This window comes from Zingiber officinale, chromosome 3A (genome assembly GCF_018446385.1).
Source record: "Zingiber officinale cultivar Zhangliang chromosome 3A, Zo_v1.1, whole genome shotgun sequence".
In the NCBI taxonomy this organism is placed as follows: domain Eukaryota; kingdom Viridiplantae; phylum Streptophyta; class Magnoliopsida; order Zingiberales; family Zingiberaceae; genus Zingiber; species Zingiber officinale.
The window spans coordinates 155,223,520-155,239,686 of NC_055990.1; the positions used below are offsets into that span (position 1 = coordinate 155,223,520).

The following is a 16,167-nucleotide window of genomic DNA, read 5'->3' on the forward strand; positions in this document are numbered from 1 at the left end:
AGACATCCTGGTTTAGTCTTAGGATTGATGCACCTATATAAGAACATACATAGAGATAGGAAGACAATTAATTCTTAGGACATTAACAAGCATCACAGTGAATTCGAAGTCCTAGAATTGCCTACCCAATTCAGCTCACTCTCTCGTGTTCATCACTCCCTCTCAATTATCTCTCACTCTCTTTCTCTCTGTCATTCGTGATTTCAACCAACACCTCAGTCATCTAGATAACTTGCTTCACGATTTCAGCTAGTATTCAACAACAATCGTTGAGGATTGATATTTTTATTACTTGATAACATTCCGTTCACTTGCGGATTGACACAACACTTCGCATGATACTTTACTATAGACTATTAGTAATTTTCTAGCTTACTCAATGTTATTAGGATAGAGCTCAACTGGTAAGTTAGTATGTTCACATTGCATGACAAAGTCTAATTTTTATTACCATGCAGTGGAAAGATATCTTGATTTAATAATTATTATAAATTTTAACAAAAAAAGCACCTTTTCAGGTGAAATAATAATGAGTTCATAAGAATGTTAATGCACTTTTGGTTCTACATGGAGATATGTTGACTAAGATCATAAAGATTTTTATTTTGTAAGTAATTTAAATATTATTGATAATGTATAATTTAATATTATTTTATACTATTTTTCTTAATATTGTTACAAAAAAATATATTTAGGAGCTAGGACACAGAGTAAAATTTAAATAAACATGAAACAATTATTGCCAAAAACTATACAATGACTTATTATACAAGTAGAGAAGGAAGGGAACAAGGTCATTCCATGTACCAGTTGAGATTTGAGATACATGGAAAAACATTTAGGCTATAGAAAATGACAACAAAGTTCATTGACAGCTCAAAATAATAGAAATATTAAGATCGCTGGCTCAAGCACGAGATTTACAAAGTATATAGCTGGATTATGATCTATTGTAGAGCATGCAATAGACTTAGTGATTTTACAATAAAATTATATAGTTTTTGTTAATTATTAATGAATTTATTGTTAGGATCCTTCGTACTCGGCTAGAGAGGGGGGGGTGTGAATAGCCGCCCCAAATCGCTCGTTTCTTCCTACAATTTGTTAGCGCAGCGGAAAATACAAATAGAAACGAAAGGAAGAATACCAAACCTTAACACAAGGATGTAACGAGGTTCGGAGATGAAACTCCTACTCCTCGGCGTGTCCGTAAGGTGGACGAAGCCTATCAATCCGTCGGTGGATGAGTCCCCGGAAAACCGGCTAATACAATATACTCCTTGTGGGTGGAGAAACCTCGCCACAATATTCTTGCAACAGCAAGAAAGGAATACAACAAGAAATACAAGAAGACAAGAACAATGAATGTAAAAACACAGGTTTTCTTGCCTCCTCGCCGACTGGATTTCGTTGAAGCAGCAGCTCCTCAGAACACCTACAACAGCAGGATATCCTAGTCGAGAAGCTCACGCGAAGCTTGCGAAGAAGAGCTCAACAAAGCTCAAGCACCAGAACAGCAGCTCTGTAGCAGAAGAGAAGAGGAAGAAGTTGAAATGCAGCAGCAGCCCTCGACCCCTTTATACCTGCGAAGAAGACAGCGAAGAAACTAGGCGTTGCGTCGCAACGGCTAGAACCCTGATCGCGCACCGATCGGGAAGAGGTGGATCGTCATCGATCGGTGGACCGATCAAGCTCTGTCCTGATCGGTCCCCAGATCAGGAACATCCTGATCGGTCAGTGATCGTCCCGATCGGTCGTGGAGACCGATCAGATACACCTGATCGGTCCTCGGACCGATCAGAGCTTCTTCTTCGCTTCGATCGTTGCACGATCGGTCGTGGACCGATCAGGAACTCCACAAGATGCTCGGTGGAATCTGATCGGTCACCGGACCGATCAGAAACACCCTGGATCGGATCGGTCTGCAGACCGATCCAACTCCTAGGTTTAGAGTGCCCTCTCTAACCAAGTTCGGAGAACGAGCCACCGAGCCCTCTCCGACTCCATATGCCAAGCTTCACTCACTTGGACTTCTCAACACCGGATGTCCGATCACCCTTGATCCATCTGGATTTTCCTTGCTTCACTCACCAGACTTTCCACCCTTCACTCACCAGATTTCACACCCTAACATCCCAGTTAGGACTTTCTCATTCACCTAGCTTCACTCACTAGGATTTTCACCGCTTCACTCACGTGATTTTCCAACTGCCCGGCTTCACTTACCGTGACTTTCACCTTCACCTAGCTTCCTACTTGGATTTCTCCCATTCCAAGTCTCCATCACTTGGACTTTTCCGTGCCAAACTCCCTGCTTGGACTTTTCCATGCCAAGTCTCCATACTTGGACTTTTCCAGTGCCAAGTCTCCATACTTGGACTTTTCGCGTGCCACGCCCCCTGCTTGGACTTTTCCGTGCCAAGTCTCCATACTTGAACTTTCCCTTAGCCAAGCTCCCTGCTTGGACTTTTCCGTGCCAAGTCTCCATACTTGGACTTTTCCCGAATCAGGTCAATCAGGTCAACCTTGACCTGCGGTTGCACCAATAATCTCCCAAACATCTATTCTTGTCCCACATCAAGAATAGAACTCTCTCACGAGTGTCAAACATCAACATGCAACACAACTAGGTCAACCTTGACCTAAGGTTGCACCGACAATCTTCCCAAGTCAAACATCAAAATACAACTCGAGTCACGTCAACTCGAGTCGGGTCAACCAGGTCAACCTTGACCTAAGGTTGCACCAACAATCTCCCCCTTTTTGATGTTTGACAAAACCATAATCAAGTTAGGTTAACCCGATAACCTAACTTAGGTTTTCCAACCATCTTCCAATGTCCAATGTTCTTTCCTTGAACATTCTCTGGACATTCTCCCCTTAGGTTAACCCGATAACCTAACTTGGGTTCTCCAATAATTCTCCCCCTTTTTGACACACATCAAAAAAAATTCCAATGTTCTTCCTTGAACATTCCTTGACATTCTTTCCCTAGCTTAGGTTAACCCGATAACCTAACTTGGGTTCTCCAATAATTCTCCAATGAATACTCTCCCCTTTTTGACACACATCAAAAAGACAACGGAGAGTATCAAGGTCAAGAGTTTCTTCCTAATGAAAGTCCCATACCTTTCATTGAAACTCTTAATTTCCCCCCTTGATACTAAACTCAACAATCAACTTAGTGATAATCCCATATCACTAATCCTCAAGAGTCTTAAGGAGTACAAACTCCCCCTAAAAGTCAACTCCTCTTGACAATTAGGTAAGACTCCCCCTAGAGGTCAACTCCCCCTTGACCATTGCACCAACAATGTCTTTAAGAGTTCCAAACCTTAGAAATCCACAAAACCCAACTTCCAGCTGAAATTTCAGACCAACAGCTGAAAAATCAGAAACTGGCACGCACTGATCGGTCCCCAGGATCGGTCCCCGGACCGATCCACGCTTCACCGATCGCACTGGATCGGTCACCAGACCGATCAGAACTTCCCTGGATCGGTCCGGTGACCGATCCACACTCTGAAATCAAAGATTTCTGATTTCCCTTCCCGGAAATTCTGAAACTCCTAAAAAATTCCAAAAAATTCGAAAAAATGTGAAATTTTGAGGATACATTCCTCATAACATATACTATCATGGAAAAATAGTTTTCTATGAGAATAACTTCCATTTTCAAATCTTGATACAAAATTCAAAAACTTTGAAATAATTCAAAGTTAAGTCAACTTTGTATCACAATGTTCAATGATGAATGCTATCACTAGGAAAGCTTCATCAAGGTTTTTCAAAACAATTTTGAAATGATTTCAAACCCTTTAATTTAGGACCACAATCTTAGGGCTATATGTACATGACTTGTACACAAGCTTTCCCTATGATCCTCCTTTTCTTGAATTAGGCTCATCTAGGTACAAAAACTATGCACCTTGATCCTAACTCATGATCCTAATATCTCACACACATCTAAGGTGTATCAAACCACATTCAAGTCAATTTGATGTGAGATGTGGGTTAAGGTCAACTTAGGCTAAGTTCTCATGCATTTTCTAAACTACACTTTGATCTCAATACCAAAATGTGTTTTTATCCTTAAATCAATTTCATTGATTCTTAATGCAAGAGATGATGACATGGCATAAATAAATAACATAAATGAAAACATGTGCCAATGTCATGATGTCATGGCATAAAGTTTGAAACGAAACTAACACATGACATATAGATAACCTAAGCATTATCATGACATTTCAAATGATAATAAAATAAGTATGATGTCATGGCATGGCATATGGCAACCAATCATGGGAAGTTAGCACAAATAAAATGCCTAAATTCCCTATCTAAGTATCCTTAGCCTTAGCTAACTTAGAATCTAACCCTAGATTGCCCATATATCCCTTAGAGAAAACCAAAATCCCAATTATGGTATTTCTCTAGGTTTTCTTAAATTGTGCCAAATAAGATTGAAATCGATATTTTTCAAATATGGCACAATTTACTCTTTAAGGAGTAAATAATAATTCTTTTTCATTTTCAAAGGTTATCAAAACCTTGAAAATGCTCCTTGAGTGTCAATTTCCTCAAAGTTGGGTTAACTACCCTTCTTATTGGAGTTGACACTCTCTAACCCATCTATGGGGTAGAGAAAATGCTCCTAGGAACCCAATACCTACTTGAGCTCATTGGGTTCACTAAATATTCACTAGGGATGACTTCCCTAGCAACCCTCCTAATGACCCTCTTAGGCTTTGAAGCCTTGGTCATTTGGGACTCATCAAGATCAACTCTAGGGGTGACTCCCCTTGTGACCTTGGTGGTGGTCTTCCTAGCCCTAGGTTTTGTTCCATAATCGAATGGAACACTATGATAAGTGGGCTTGACCACTTGGGACTTAGGTTTGTGACCCAAACCTTTCTTGTCCTTGGACTTGGGTTTTTGACTCTTAAACCCTAGAGATGACTTCTCCATGTTTTTAAGAGCCTTTTCTAAAGTATCAAGTCTTGACTTCAAGACTTGATTCTCCTTCTCTAATACCTCAATTTTTGATTTATCACTCTTCCTTGAGGTATTCCTAGGCATATGTCTAGTTGATTTAGGATTCCTACTTAGGTTATCCTTAGCCTTAGATGGGTTGATCCTAGGGTTAGCCTTTCTAGAATTATCCTTATCTAGACTCACATGTTTAGCTCCTAAGCACATGTATTGATTCCTAAGGTTATCATGCTTGTTATTATCGACAAGTGCAATAAAATTCCTAGCATGCATTTTATTAGAATTGCAAAAATGAACCTTAGAGGTTACCTTAGGGTTTGCCTTAGCTCCCCCTATCGATGTGCCCAGTCTCTTGCCCTTGTGAGGTTGCCTCCCTCTCGGACATTGGCTCCGATAATGTCCCCTTCGCTTGCATTGGAAGCACACCACGTGCTCCTTGCCCTTGCGTATTGGGACTCCGGCTTCCTTGACCTTTGGCGCCGGTGGAGTCTTTCTAACTCTCTTTGGACATTTACTCTTGTAATGTCCATACTCCCTACACTCAAAGCACATTATGTGTAATTTGCTAGAAATTAAAATGCTTGAGTTACCTAGGTTTGAGGGTGGATGAATGCCCTCATCTTCATCCCTTCCGGAGGTAGAAGCTTCTTCCTCTTGCTCCATTCTTGAAGAAGAACTCTCCTCCTCTTCTTCCTTAGATGTTGGGTGACCCTCAACTTCTAAGTCCATTCCTCCATGAAATGAGCTCCTTGGCTCACTTGACTCCTCTTCATGACTTGAAGTGGAGTTCTCCTCATGGAGCTTTGCCAAGTTATTCCACAACTCCTTGGCATCGTTATATCCACCTATCCTACACAAAACATCATTAGGTAAAGAAAATTCAATGATTTTCGTTACCTCATCGTTGATGGTTGATTGGTGGATTTGCTCCTTCGTCCACCCCTTCTTCTTGAGAGGTTTTCCTTCTTCATCCTCCGGAGGAGTGAAACCTACTTGCACACACCTCCAATTCTCAAGATTAGTCATAAGAAAATATTTCATTCTTACCTTCCAAAACGCGAAGTCGTCGCGATCGTAGAAAGGTGGAATCGTGACATCTTCTCCGAATAGATCCATTCTCTAGCTCGTGCTCCCTCGGGTGTTAATCCGGCGAAGAGCGATTGTGGAGACATAGTCCCATATTGGAAACACATGGGAAAGATCATGAGTTTATAAGAGAAAAAGATATCTCCATTGGCATGAGGCCTTTTGGGTAGAGCCCAAGAGCAAAACCATGAGGGCTTAGGCCCAAAGTGGACAATATCATGTCATTGTGGAGATATCTAAATTCTTTTTGATCCTACAATTGGTATCAGAGCCCGGACTGCCAGAAGGTTTAACCGCCGACTGTGCACAAGAGCTATGGTCTGATTGAGCCGTGTGGGTACAATATTGACCTCGAACAAAGAAAGTGGGGGCTCCTATGTTCGGATCAAGAGGACCAGACACCAGGCAGAAAGTCCTAGTTGCGACTAAGCAAGGAAGTCCTAGTAGGTCGGGTGGACCGAGGGGCAAGAAGACCTGGTGGGTCGAGGATCGAACGTGGGAAGCCTATGGTCCTTTGTTTGAGGGGGGGATTGTTGGGGTTGCAAGTTTGCAAACATAGTCCCATATTGGAAACACATGGGAAAGATCATGAGTTTATAAGAGAAAAAGATATCTCCATTGGCATGAGGCCTTTTGGGTAGAGCCCAAGAGCAAAACCATGAGGGCTTAGGCCCAAAGTGGACAATATCATGCCAATGGAGATATCTTTTTCTCTTATAAACTCATGATCTTTCCCATGTGTTTCCAATATGGGACTATGTTTGCAAACTTGCAACCCCAACATTTATTTTATCTTTTTTTAAAAAAATATGTTTGTAGATAAATAATTTACAGAGATCTCCCACTTGTTGGGAGGTATTTCACAATACTCACCTAAAAAAAGGATAATATTTTTGTCGATGCTCGATCAAAGGTCATAAACGAAAGAATATAAACTTTATTACCGCTCACATTTAACAATGACTAGCTTTATTAATTATATATTAGATATGCATAGGATGATATGACTGATCAAGTTGCATAGTCGTCTCAGCCTGCTATAGAGGGAGAGAAGTTACAAACTCTATCATATGATGTTATAATGATATATATTATGAGGTTGTCGGTGAAAGGAAAAAAGAATTCCCCCTATGGCCTTGGCTTTCAGACAAAAGTTGTATATGATCGTATAATGACTCTTAGGCTTAGGAGTCATCCTAGTTCTTTATATACTGAAGTGCTAGCATTAAGACAAGAAAATAAAGAATGGAGGGATCGAGTCATGACATTAGAGCAGTCTTGGGTTAGTTAGCAGTCGATGGAAGATCGGGTCAAGAAGTCAATAGAGTGGTAAATGTAAGAATGGGGAGACTGTTGGTGTAGTGAGCATAAGATGATCGAACCTATGTTTTGATAATGGCAAAGGGTTCAAAGTTAAGTTGTCTTGTTTTCTAACAAGTGTGATTGAACCTGCAGAAAAGTCCTAAATGTTCTTAGGCAAAAGTCCTAGTGGATACTAGATAGGTGGAAAACCCTAGGGGGAGGTAACCCTAGGTCCTAGGGGGTGGTAACCCTAGGTTATGGAAAACCCTAGGGGGAGGTAACCATAGGTCCTGTGGAGTGATAATCCTAGGTGGAAAATCTTGAGGGGTCATGAACTTTGGGCAAAATTCTAGAATTGGGGACTCTAGGTGAAAATCGTGATGGTCGTGGACAAGGTGAAAGTCTGGACAGATCGTGGAGAGCACGTCCAGCATAAAGACCTGAAGTCTCGGGTGTTAAGCAAAAGTTCAAATGGTCTGGAGGACCGGTTTAACAAAAGGTAAACTCTCCTGAGAGGAATAGGTGAGGATGTGTTCCCTGAAGAGGGAACAGTAAGTGTCGGTTTGACCTAGGGTTTCTGGGGAAATCTAAAATTCAGAACTGGACAGTCCGAAGGCTGTCAAAACTCATATATTGCTTTACTATTATTTACTATTTGTCTAACTCTATTTTGCAGGGAAACTAATAATTGTTCAGGGTTAGTTTCGGCCTTGATCGGTTAACTGAACCGGGGATTGGTTGATAGAACCTCCAAGCAAGCAGAGTAGATTTCTAAGCCAGCTGATGGGGTTCGACCGAAGGATCGATCGACCGAACCTGGGGTTCAGTCGATTGATTGATGGATAGGCATCAACGTGGTTGGGCCGGGTGGAACGGATCAAATAGGCCAGCGAGGTGGGATCGGTCGATTGAACGATGGGATCAATCGACTAAATGAAGACTCTTATTCGAGCAGAAGCATGTGGATGAGAAGATGGGCAGGTTCAGAGGGTTCGATCGACCAAATACCTAGATCGGTCGACCGATCAACGTCGAGTCAAAGACTAATCTTGAGATCAGTGGATCTAGATCAGGTCTGGCTGGCTATAAAAGGAGGGTCGACTAGTAGCTTCAAACAACACATTCAGAACGATCTTCTTACGTGTGCACTGCTCTAGAACAACTCAACTACGCCTAACTGCTGCTCTGACAATCAATGAACTACTAATCATTTGTTGTCGGTACACTTTGTTTTTGTTAATACTTGTACTTGCATATTTTTAAAGTCTTTTCAGATTTATAGTGATTATCCAATGAAAGCGATCAATGATTGCGGGCCTTAGAGTAGGAGACGTCACAAGCTCCGAACTAAGTAAAAGAAATTATGTCAGTATTGCTTTTGTTTTACTTGTTCTTTATTCTGCTACGTTATTCTGTGTTTTTCGAAATGAGTGAAAAAGCCACGAGTGCTATTCCCCCCCCCCCCCCCCCTCTAGCACGTCATTGATCCTACATAGGATATCGTGGAGATTTGCATTAGGCTAAGTGAGAGTGTTAGATTTTGAGGGATGTTCTAAGGCAATCGTCTTATGATTTTTACTAAATATATATTCACTATTTGAGTACATATTATATATTTTATCTTAAACTCATTTACTGAATGTCCGCAATATAATTCATATCATGAGAGAAATTGTGATTGGATCATAACTAGTGATTATCTATACATGTGTAATTATGAACGTATTAGAATTTTCCTAATCGTCAAATTGATGCATTTGGACATCACCAATTCTGTAAAACTAGCACGGATTATACTCCTTGGTTAGTTAAGCAGCTATTTTCTCACTGGCAGAAGACATTGGGATGTCGAGAGTTAAACGTGAATACTAGTTATGATAACTAGTTCATTGGAGTGATTCACTGTAAGACTTCATATGATTATCTATATATATATGGATATGTCTGTAGGTATACAAGTCATCTTAGTCATGAAAACTTATACTTTGACATCTTAAGTAAGCACCAAATTTAGGTGTGGACCCGGGATGATTGGGTATAAGTTGAAATGCCCGAAGATGTTTGGATAGCATACAGAGGATTCACCGCTCCTTGCGAGGAGATGCATATCCTATGACCACTCGTTAGGATTATTACTCAAAGTCTTTAGCTAAAGCATCACATGTTAAGAGTGCGAGACTCTTAGACACATATACGAGTAATTTGAATCCGTAGAACAAAGAAGTATTACTTGGGCTAGGTGTGACGTAGTCAGTCTAGTGGGGACAGGCACATAGACCATATCCTGAACCAAGTGGGTATAAGACGACTGAAAGAAACAAGGCACGACTTACTGTAGCTGCTGAAGGGTTGAGAATTAGTTCCAAGATCAATTATGATTTTCTAGCTAATTGGAAATCATGATGTATTACTAGGTGTCACTCATGATCGTTCTATAATTAAGTAGTTAATTATGGATGAACAAGATGAACCGGGAACTTGTTGGGTCACACGCACTAGCGAGTCTCTAAAAGACGTAAAATAAGTTAAAGAATTGAATTCTTAGATCAAGAGATAAATATTTGGTTGGACCTTACATAAGATAAATATGGAAATATTTGTCATAATGGAATCATAGATGGATTACATCTCTTATGGTAGAGTTGGGCTTTCTAATCCAACTCATTAAAGAGGATTATATATAGATGTAATTAGGAGAGAGGATTATACTCAAGGAGTTATCTTGAGGAGCTCGGCATGGATACGAATAGAGGTGAGGTTCGACAACGTCACTACGGTTATGTTCTTCTAGTTACAAGTCATCCGTAAGGTATACTTAGCGTAAATTTACTTCCCATAAAATTTTAATTATGCGATCATGATTGGCATGTTGTATCCTTGTATGCATATAGTGTGTGTGATGTAATAAGTAAGAATTATTATTATTTGATTTTCCACTACGCATGTTTACGACATGTGTTCTAGTACGCACCCGTATCAGACATATCCTAACAGGTTCTTTGTTCAAGGAGATGATTGTTAGGAATACAATCAAAATCCTAAATTAAAAATATATGAAAAATATCATGGGTTTTAGCAGTGACAAAAAATCTTGCGATCAAAATGTTTGATTGCTAAATACAATTAGCGACCGAATAGTGATTGAAATTTCGATCGCTAAATAATATTTTCCTTTTAGTGATTGTCATATTGTTGCAAAATTAGAAAAGATTAATTAATCTAATTAATGTTTTTCATATATTCGTTTATGCTTCAACTCTATAAATAATTCTCTTTCTTCATATCGAAGATAAAAAAAATTTACAACATCTCCACCCCCGGCTTGATGTGATGGTAAGAGGCAAGGTGCATTTCGTAAACAATCAAGGTCCAATTGCACACTTATATATATATATATATATATATATATATATATAAAGATTACAACCCCCTCGCGAGCTATGGTGGGATCCCTAGACAATGAGGGTTCGATTCTTACCTATGACACATGACACCTAAAGAGTTTGAATTACTTGTGACGTTAGATCATCCACAATGGCCTATCTGTGATTCTTGATTTATCCTGATAATCGATAAAAAACAATCGTGGGGTTGGACAAGTCGTCTCTTGGATTAGTTGGATCATAAGAGATGAATATTAGAATTATCAAAAAAAAAAAAAGGAGTACAATAATATAACTCTCGGGTCAATGTGCAATGGTAAAATACTTTGATGACAAATAAGAGTATCATAGTTCGAATCTTGCCCAGAAAGTATTTGCCTATAGTGGGATTATGGACAATGAACATCCGACATTGAGTGCATGATGTGAGCGCTTCCCGGATTTACTAATGGCTAGTTGGAAACTTTTATAAGACCGGATCAATCGTCTCCAAGATTAGTTGGTTCGAAGAGTTGGATACACTTAGATCAACATTATAATTTCCAAACATCATATAGATCATTGCTACCTTTAGCATCCCCGCTCAACTTCTACAACACAAATGAATATCACCATACAATCCACAGCAAAAGGTAAAATCATACCTTGGCGACCTCTCCAAGATGACTACACACTTTCTCCAATGGATAAATCACAAAAGACTTCACCTAGTAATACTAACACATGTAGGGATGGGTGAGATAAACAACAGGGTATTGTATACACTTTGAGAATCGATCCAAAGTTATTTATGACAACATCTCTATATAACTATTTGTGTCAGTCCGAGAGGACTAATATCACCATACAATACTGTTACATCATGAATATCAAACTTGAAAATTATAGCAAAAAGTAATTATACTTATCTCAAATATTTTTGATTGTCCGTTTTTAGATTACATGAAAGGAGATAAATTATAAAGTTTATTTATAATCAACCGTTAAATCACTGGAGGATGATAAAAAAAATTCTAAAAAATATACGTCCATTAAAAAATTAAGCATTGCTATCAAGCCTGAAAATGATGATTGGCGTGGGTGTAAAAATCTGAGGAACGCCATAACCTATAGCCCAATCAGATTGTATACCTACCGATGATCTAGTACGATGTTTTGTAGGATGCTCCTACTCGAAGTCTGATATTCTTCTATCTAGTCTTTCTCCAACTGTGCATCCTGTATCAAACTCGACGCGGTCCAACTTAAGTTATCAGACCCCCACAGTCAACAACTCAGTAAAATTATCTAAAATAATTGAACAACATCTCAATTATATATTGATCAAACAATTGCATGATTACCCGAGGCAGAAGTGTAGCCACGTGATGTCTTCTTTAAATGCTTTTCGATTTATGTGAAAAAAAATTTTTAAAGGTCGGATCCTTCATTTTTAAAATTAATCAGTGTATCAACAAAAAAAAAGTAATTGCCTGATTTTTTTTTCAAAGAAAAACTCTGATAGGCTCATAATTATAGGAAAAAATAATTCCCCAAAAATTATGTTTGTCATAGAAATTTCTTCTGGACGAACAACGAAGGCGTCATGACATCAAGGTAATGGCCTCCAACTAGATTTCGTCATTGACTTTGGTCAATGTATGTCACGCAGAAACGTATAAACAAGATAATGCGATTGGTTCAGCAGTACTCGAGCATCTGAGAGTCATCGAGGGTCGGTGATTTCTGTATTGTTTTTTTCTGTAGTTTTTTGTAATTTTTTATTGAAGATGCGATTGTGCGCGTCACCCAAATCATTTGTCACGGACGGGAAAAGTATCCTTTTGCTGGGACCGGCGATGTGCATTTTCCACACTACTCGTCCCACGGCCACCGTTGCTTCCACTGAACCCAGTCAAAATTTCCACGCGTCTGACAAATCGCCGCCCTCTTCTTCGTATCTCCGCCCTCTTCTAATGCTTTGCTGAACACAGATAGCTTTCCGGCGACAACACACCGCCGAAATGGATCATCTCTTCCTCCACCACCTCCTCATCGCGTCCCTCCTCCTTTCCGCCTCCTCGGACTTCGCCCCCCAATACTTTCTCAACTGCGGCGGCCAATCCGACATAACCACCGATGACAGCCCCTCCCGCGTTTTCGTTACCGATTCCGAATACCTCTCCAGCAAAGCCGATTCCTTGTCACTCTCCAACCCCTCCTCCAGCAACCTCCGACCGTCCATCTACTCCACTGCCCGCGTCTTCACTGGCCCCGTCTCCTACACCTTCCCTCTAAATTCCACCGGCGTCCACGTCATCCGTCTCCACTTCCTTCCCTTCTCAGCCGACGCCCGTGACCTCTCCGCCGCTCGCTTCGACGTCACCGTCCAGCTCCTCCACCTCCTCAAGAACTTCTCCGTCGCTTCCTCCGCCACCCCCGTCATCAAGGAGTACTTCCTCTGGGTCGACTCTGCCGCCTCCTCAGCGCTTGAACTCAACTTCCTCCCCGTTTCTCCTTCCTTCGCTTTCGTCAACGTCGTCGAGGTCTTAACCGCCCCCGCCTATCTCTTCGATAGCTCTACCACTTCAAATTTATCGAATCAGACTATGGAGACGGTCTACAGGATCAACGTGGGCGGCACCAAGGTTACTCCGGCCAACGACACCATGTGGCGGACATGGATCCCTGATGATGCCAACATCTCGAACAGCAACACGGCTTTTTTGAACGGCACCGACATCAGCGCTATCGACTACGAAAAGTCAGATGTGACGAACGTTGTCGCTCCGAAGTTTGTTTACTCCACGGCTCGAACCATGAATATCCCAGATGAAATGCGGACTGGCAATCCAGATTTCAACTTCAACGTTACTTGGAAATTTCGGGTGGAGACGAGCTACAATTATCTGGTTCGTGCACATTTCTGCGACTTCATCTCACAGAGCAGTATCACCTTCGTCCTTTACGTTGCCGACCAGTCTCAGGAGATACTCTCAGGAGATGGCACTGATCATGACTTTCTCGTGCCCTTTTATAAGGAATTAACGGTGGAGGTGCGGCCTCCCTCGGTGTGGATTAACATTAGCATTGGCAGGTCGTTAAAAACCCAGCCATCGGACGCTAACGCCTTTCTTAACGGTCTCGAAATCTTCAAATTCAGCAATGCGATCGTCAATTCCGGCGATACCACCAACAGACGAAGCACGACCGTCGCGGCTTTTGCCTCTGCGTCGGCCGGCGGCGCCGTCCTCCTGAGCCTCCTCGTCTTCGGCCTGATCCTTTGGGCTCGCAAGCGTCGTCACGGATCGAAGTCTCTGTCGCTGCTATCGAACGAGACGTCGTCGCCGTACCGCCAGGGAACGGCGCGGCGGGGAAACTTCGTGGATCTCTCCAGCAACTCGACCTCAGCAGCGCCGACGGCGTCCCCCAGAGTGAACTTCGATCTCAGCATCCCGCTGCTCGACATCAAGGCCGCCACCAACGACTTCGACGAGAGCTTCGTGGTGGGGAACGGCGGCTTCGGGAAGGTCTACAAGGGCGTCCTCGGCGACGGCACCAAGGTGGCGGTGAAGCGGGCCATGCCCGGGTCGAATCAGGGGTACCCGGAGTTCCAGGCGGAGATCCTCGTGCTGTCCAAGATCCGCCACCGCCATCTCGTCTCGCTCATCGGCTACTGCGAGGAGCAATCAGAGAGGATCTTGGTGTACGAGTACATGGAGAAGGGTCCGCTCCGGAACTATCTGTACGGAGGATCCGACGACAAGCCGTCCCTTTCCTGGAAGCAGAGGTTGGAGATCTGCATCGGGGCTGCCCGCGGGCTGCACTACCTCCACACCGGCTACAGCGACACCATCATCCACCGCGACATCAAGTCCACCAACATCTTGCTCGACAAAATCAACTTGGCGAAGGTATCCGATTTCGGCCTCTCGAGGTTGGGGCCTTCCATGGGCGAGACCCACGTGACCACAGGGGTGAAGGGAACCTTCGGCTACTTCGACCCTGAGTACTTCAAGACGCAGCAGCTGACTGACAAATCCGACGTCTACTCCTTCGGCGTGATGCTGTTCGAGGTGCTCTGCGCGCGGCCGGTGATAGACAGGAGCGTGTCGCATGAGCAGATTAACCTGGCGGAGTGGGCGCTGGACTGGCAGAGGAGGGGCCAGCTGGAGAAGATCATAGACCAAAGGTTGGTGGGGAAGATCAACAGAAACTCACTAAGGAAGTTCGGGGAGACGGCGGAGAGGTGTCTAGCTGACTACGGCGTGGACAGGCCGCCGTTCGCCGACGTGCTGTGGAACTTGGAATACGCGCTGCAGCTTCATGTGACGGAGCTGAAGAGGGAACCGCACGAGGACAGCGGCGCCGTGGAGTCGCGAATTGATGTGCCGGCGATGCGGGAGGTTGATGCGGCGGGTGTTGTGAAGGAGACTGGTGAGGAAGAGAACTGGAGTTCGAGGAGAATGGTGACATTGGATTCGTCGGCGAGCGCCGTGTTCTCCCAATTGGTCAACAGCGACGGAAGATAGACATGATATGATCTACAGAATTATTATTAACAATACAGAACCAAAAATTAGATCGACTGCATGTTTGTCAAAGCATCTGATCAAGTTCTCAACTATATGGATCCCATTGACAAGGATGAGGTATGAGTATTGGCTCCTGCTAATTGGAAGGATTTTAAATTATGGATTATAGTTCTTGAAATCCATTACTTAAATTGGAGACGTTCAATTAATTGGAGCTTTTCCTAGTTAATTTTTGTGTAACATTATTTTCAGTAAGTTCCATTAAACGTTAGTCTTCGTTTAATTAGTTTGATCAAGTCACTTGGTTTCATTAATATTGATCCTGTCCGTGCACTGAGTCGATGAAAATTGGGGACGTGGCGCTCTCTGCTGCTCCCCGATGATCTTCGCAATGTCGTAGCCTCCGATGAACCTACAATAAAATCGGGTCGGGAAGGGGTTCCCGGCGACGACCCTCCGACGCTCAAGTCAGGCGATTGCAAGACGAGGCAAAATAGACACTGTGGCTACAGTAGACAAGGAGAAAAATCATACCTCCGTCGAAGTCTGGGGGTCTCTATATAGGACCCCGAAGAGGCGCGTGTACGTTTCCCGAGACGTACACGTTCCTCAAAGCATACCTTGGGATGGTTGTGTCAGAAAAGCATTGTCTGACGTCATGCCGTAATTGTCCGAACATATCTTTGTCATATTAAGGGAAACTTCCTCCGTACGATCCTTAGTGCGGCCCGGCCGCCGACCATGCTGCTTGTCGGCGGCAGACGTCTCGAAAATGATATCACTAGCTGCCCCTTTTGTCCTCTTCTAAGCCCTTTGTCTTTAACCGAGCTGGTCGGGCTAATCGCTCGGCCTCCCGGGCTCCCAGGTATACTCGTACCTCGGACCGG

The 16,167-nt window shown here is 42.7% G+C and overlaps 1 protein-coding gene across 1 annotated transcript; it reads left to right on the forward strand.

Annotated features, from left to right (window-relative positions):
* Positions 1-12,608: 12,608 nt before the first annotated feature.
* On the forward strand, positions 12,609-15,563 carry LOC122052923 (probable receptor-like protein kinase At5g24010). The gene has a single exon (XM_042614668.1). The coding sequence runs from the start codon at positions 12,770-12,772 to the stop codon at positions 15,275-15,277; it is 2,508 nt and encodes an 835-aa protein (XP_042470602.1). The 5' UTR covers positions 12,609-12,769; the 3' UTR covers positions 15,278-15,563.
* Positions 15,564-16,167: the final 604 nt, after the last annotated feature.

What these genes read in the sequence shown, in the direction of transcription:
- LOC122052923 (XM_042614668.1), top strand. Translation starts at nt 12,770, where the DNA reads ATGGATCATCTCTTCCTCCACCACCTCCTCATCGCGTCCCTCCTCCTT.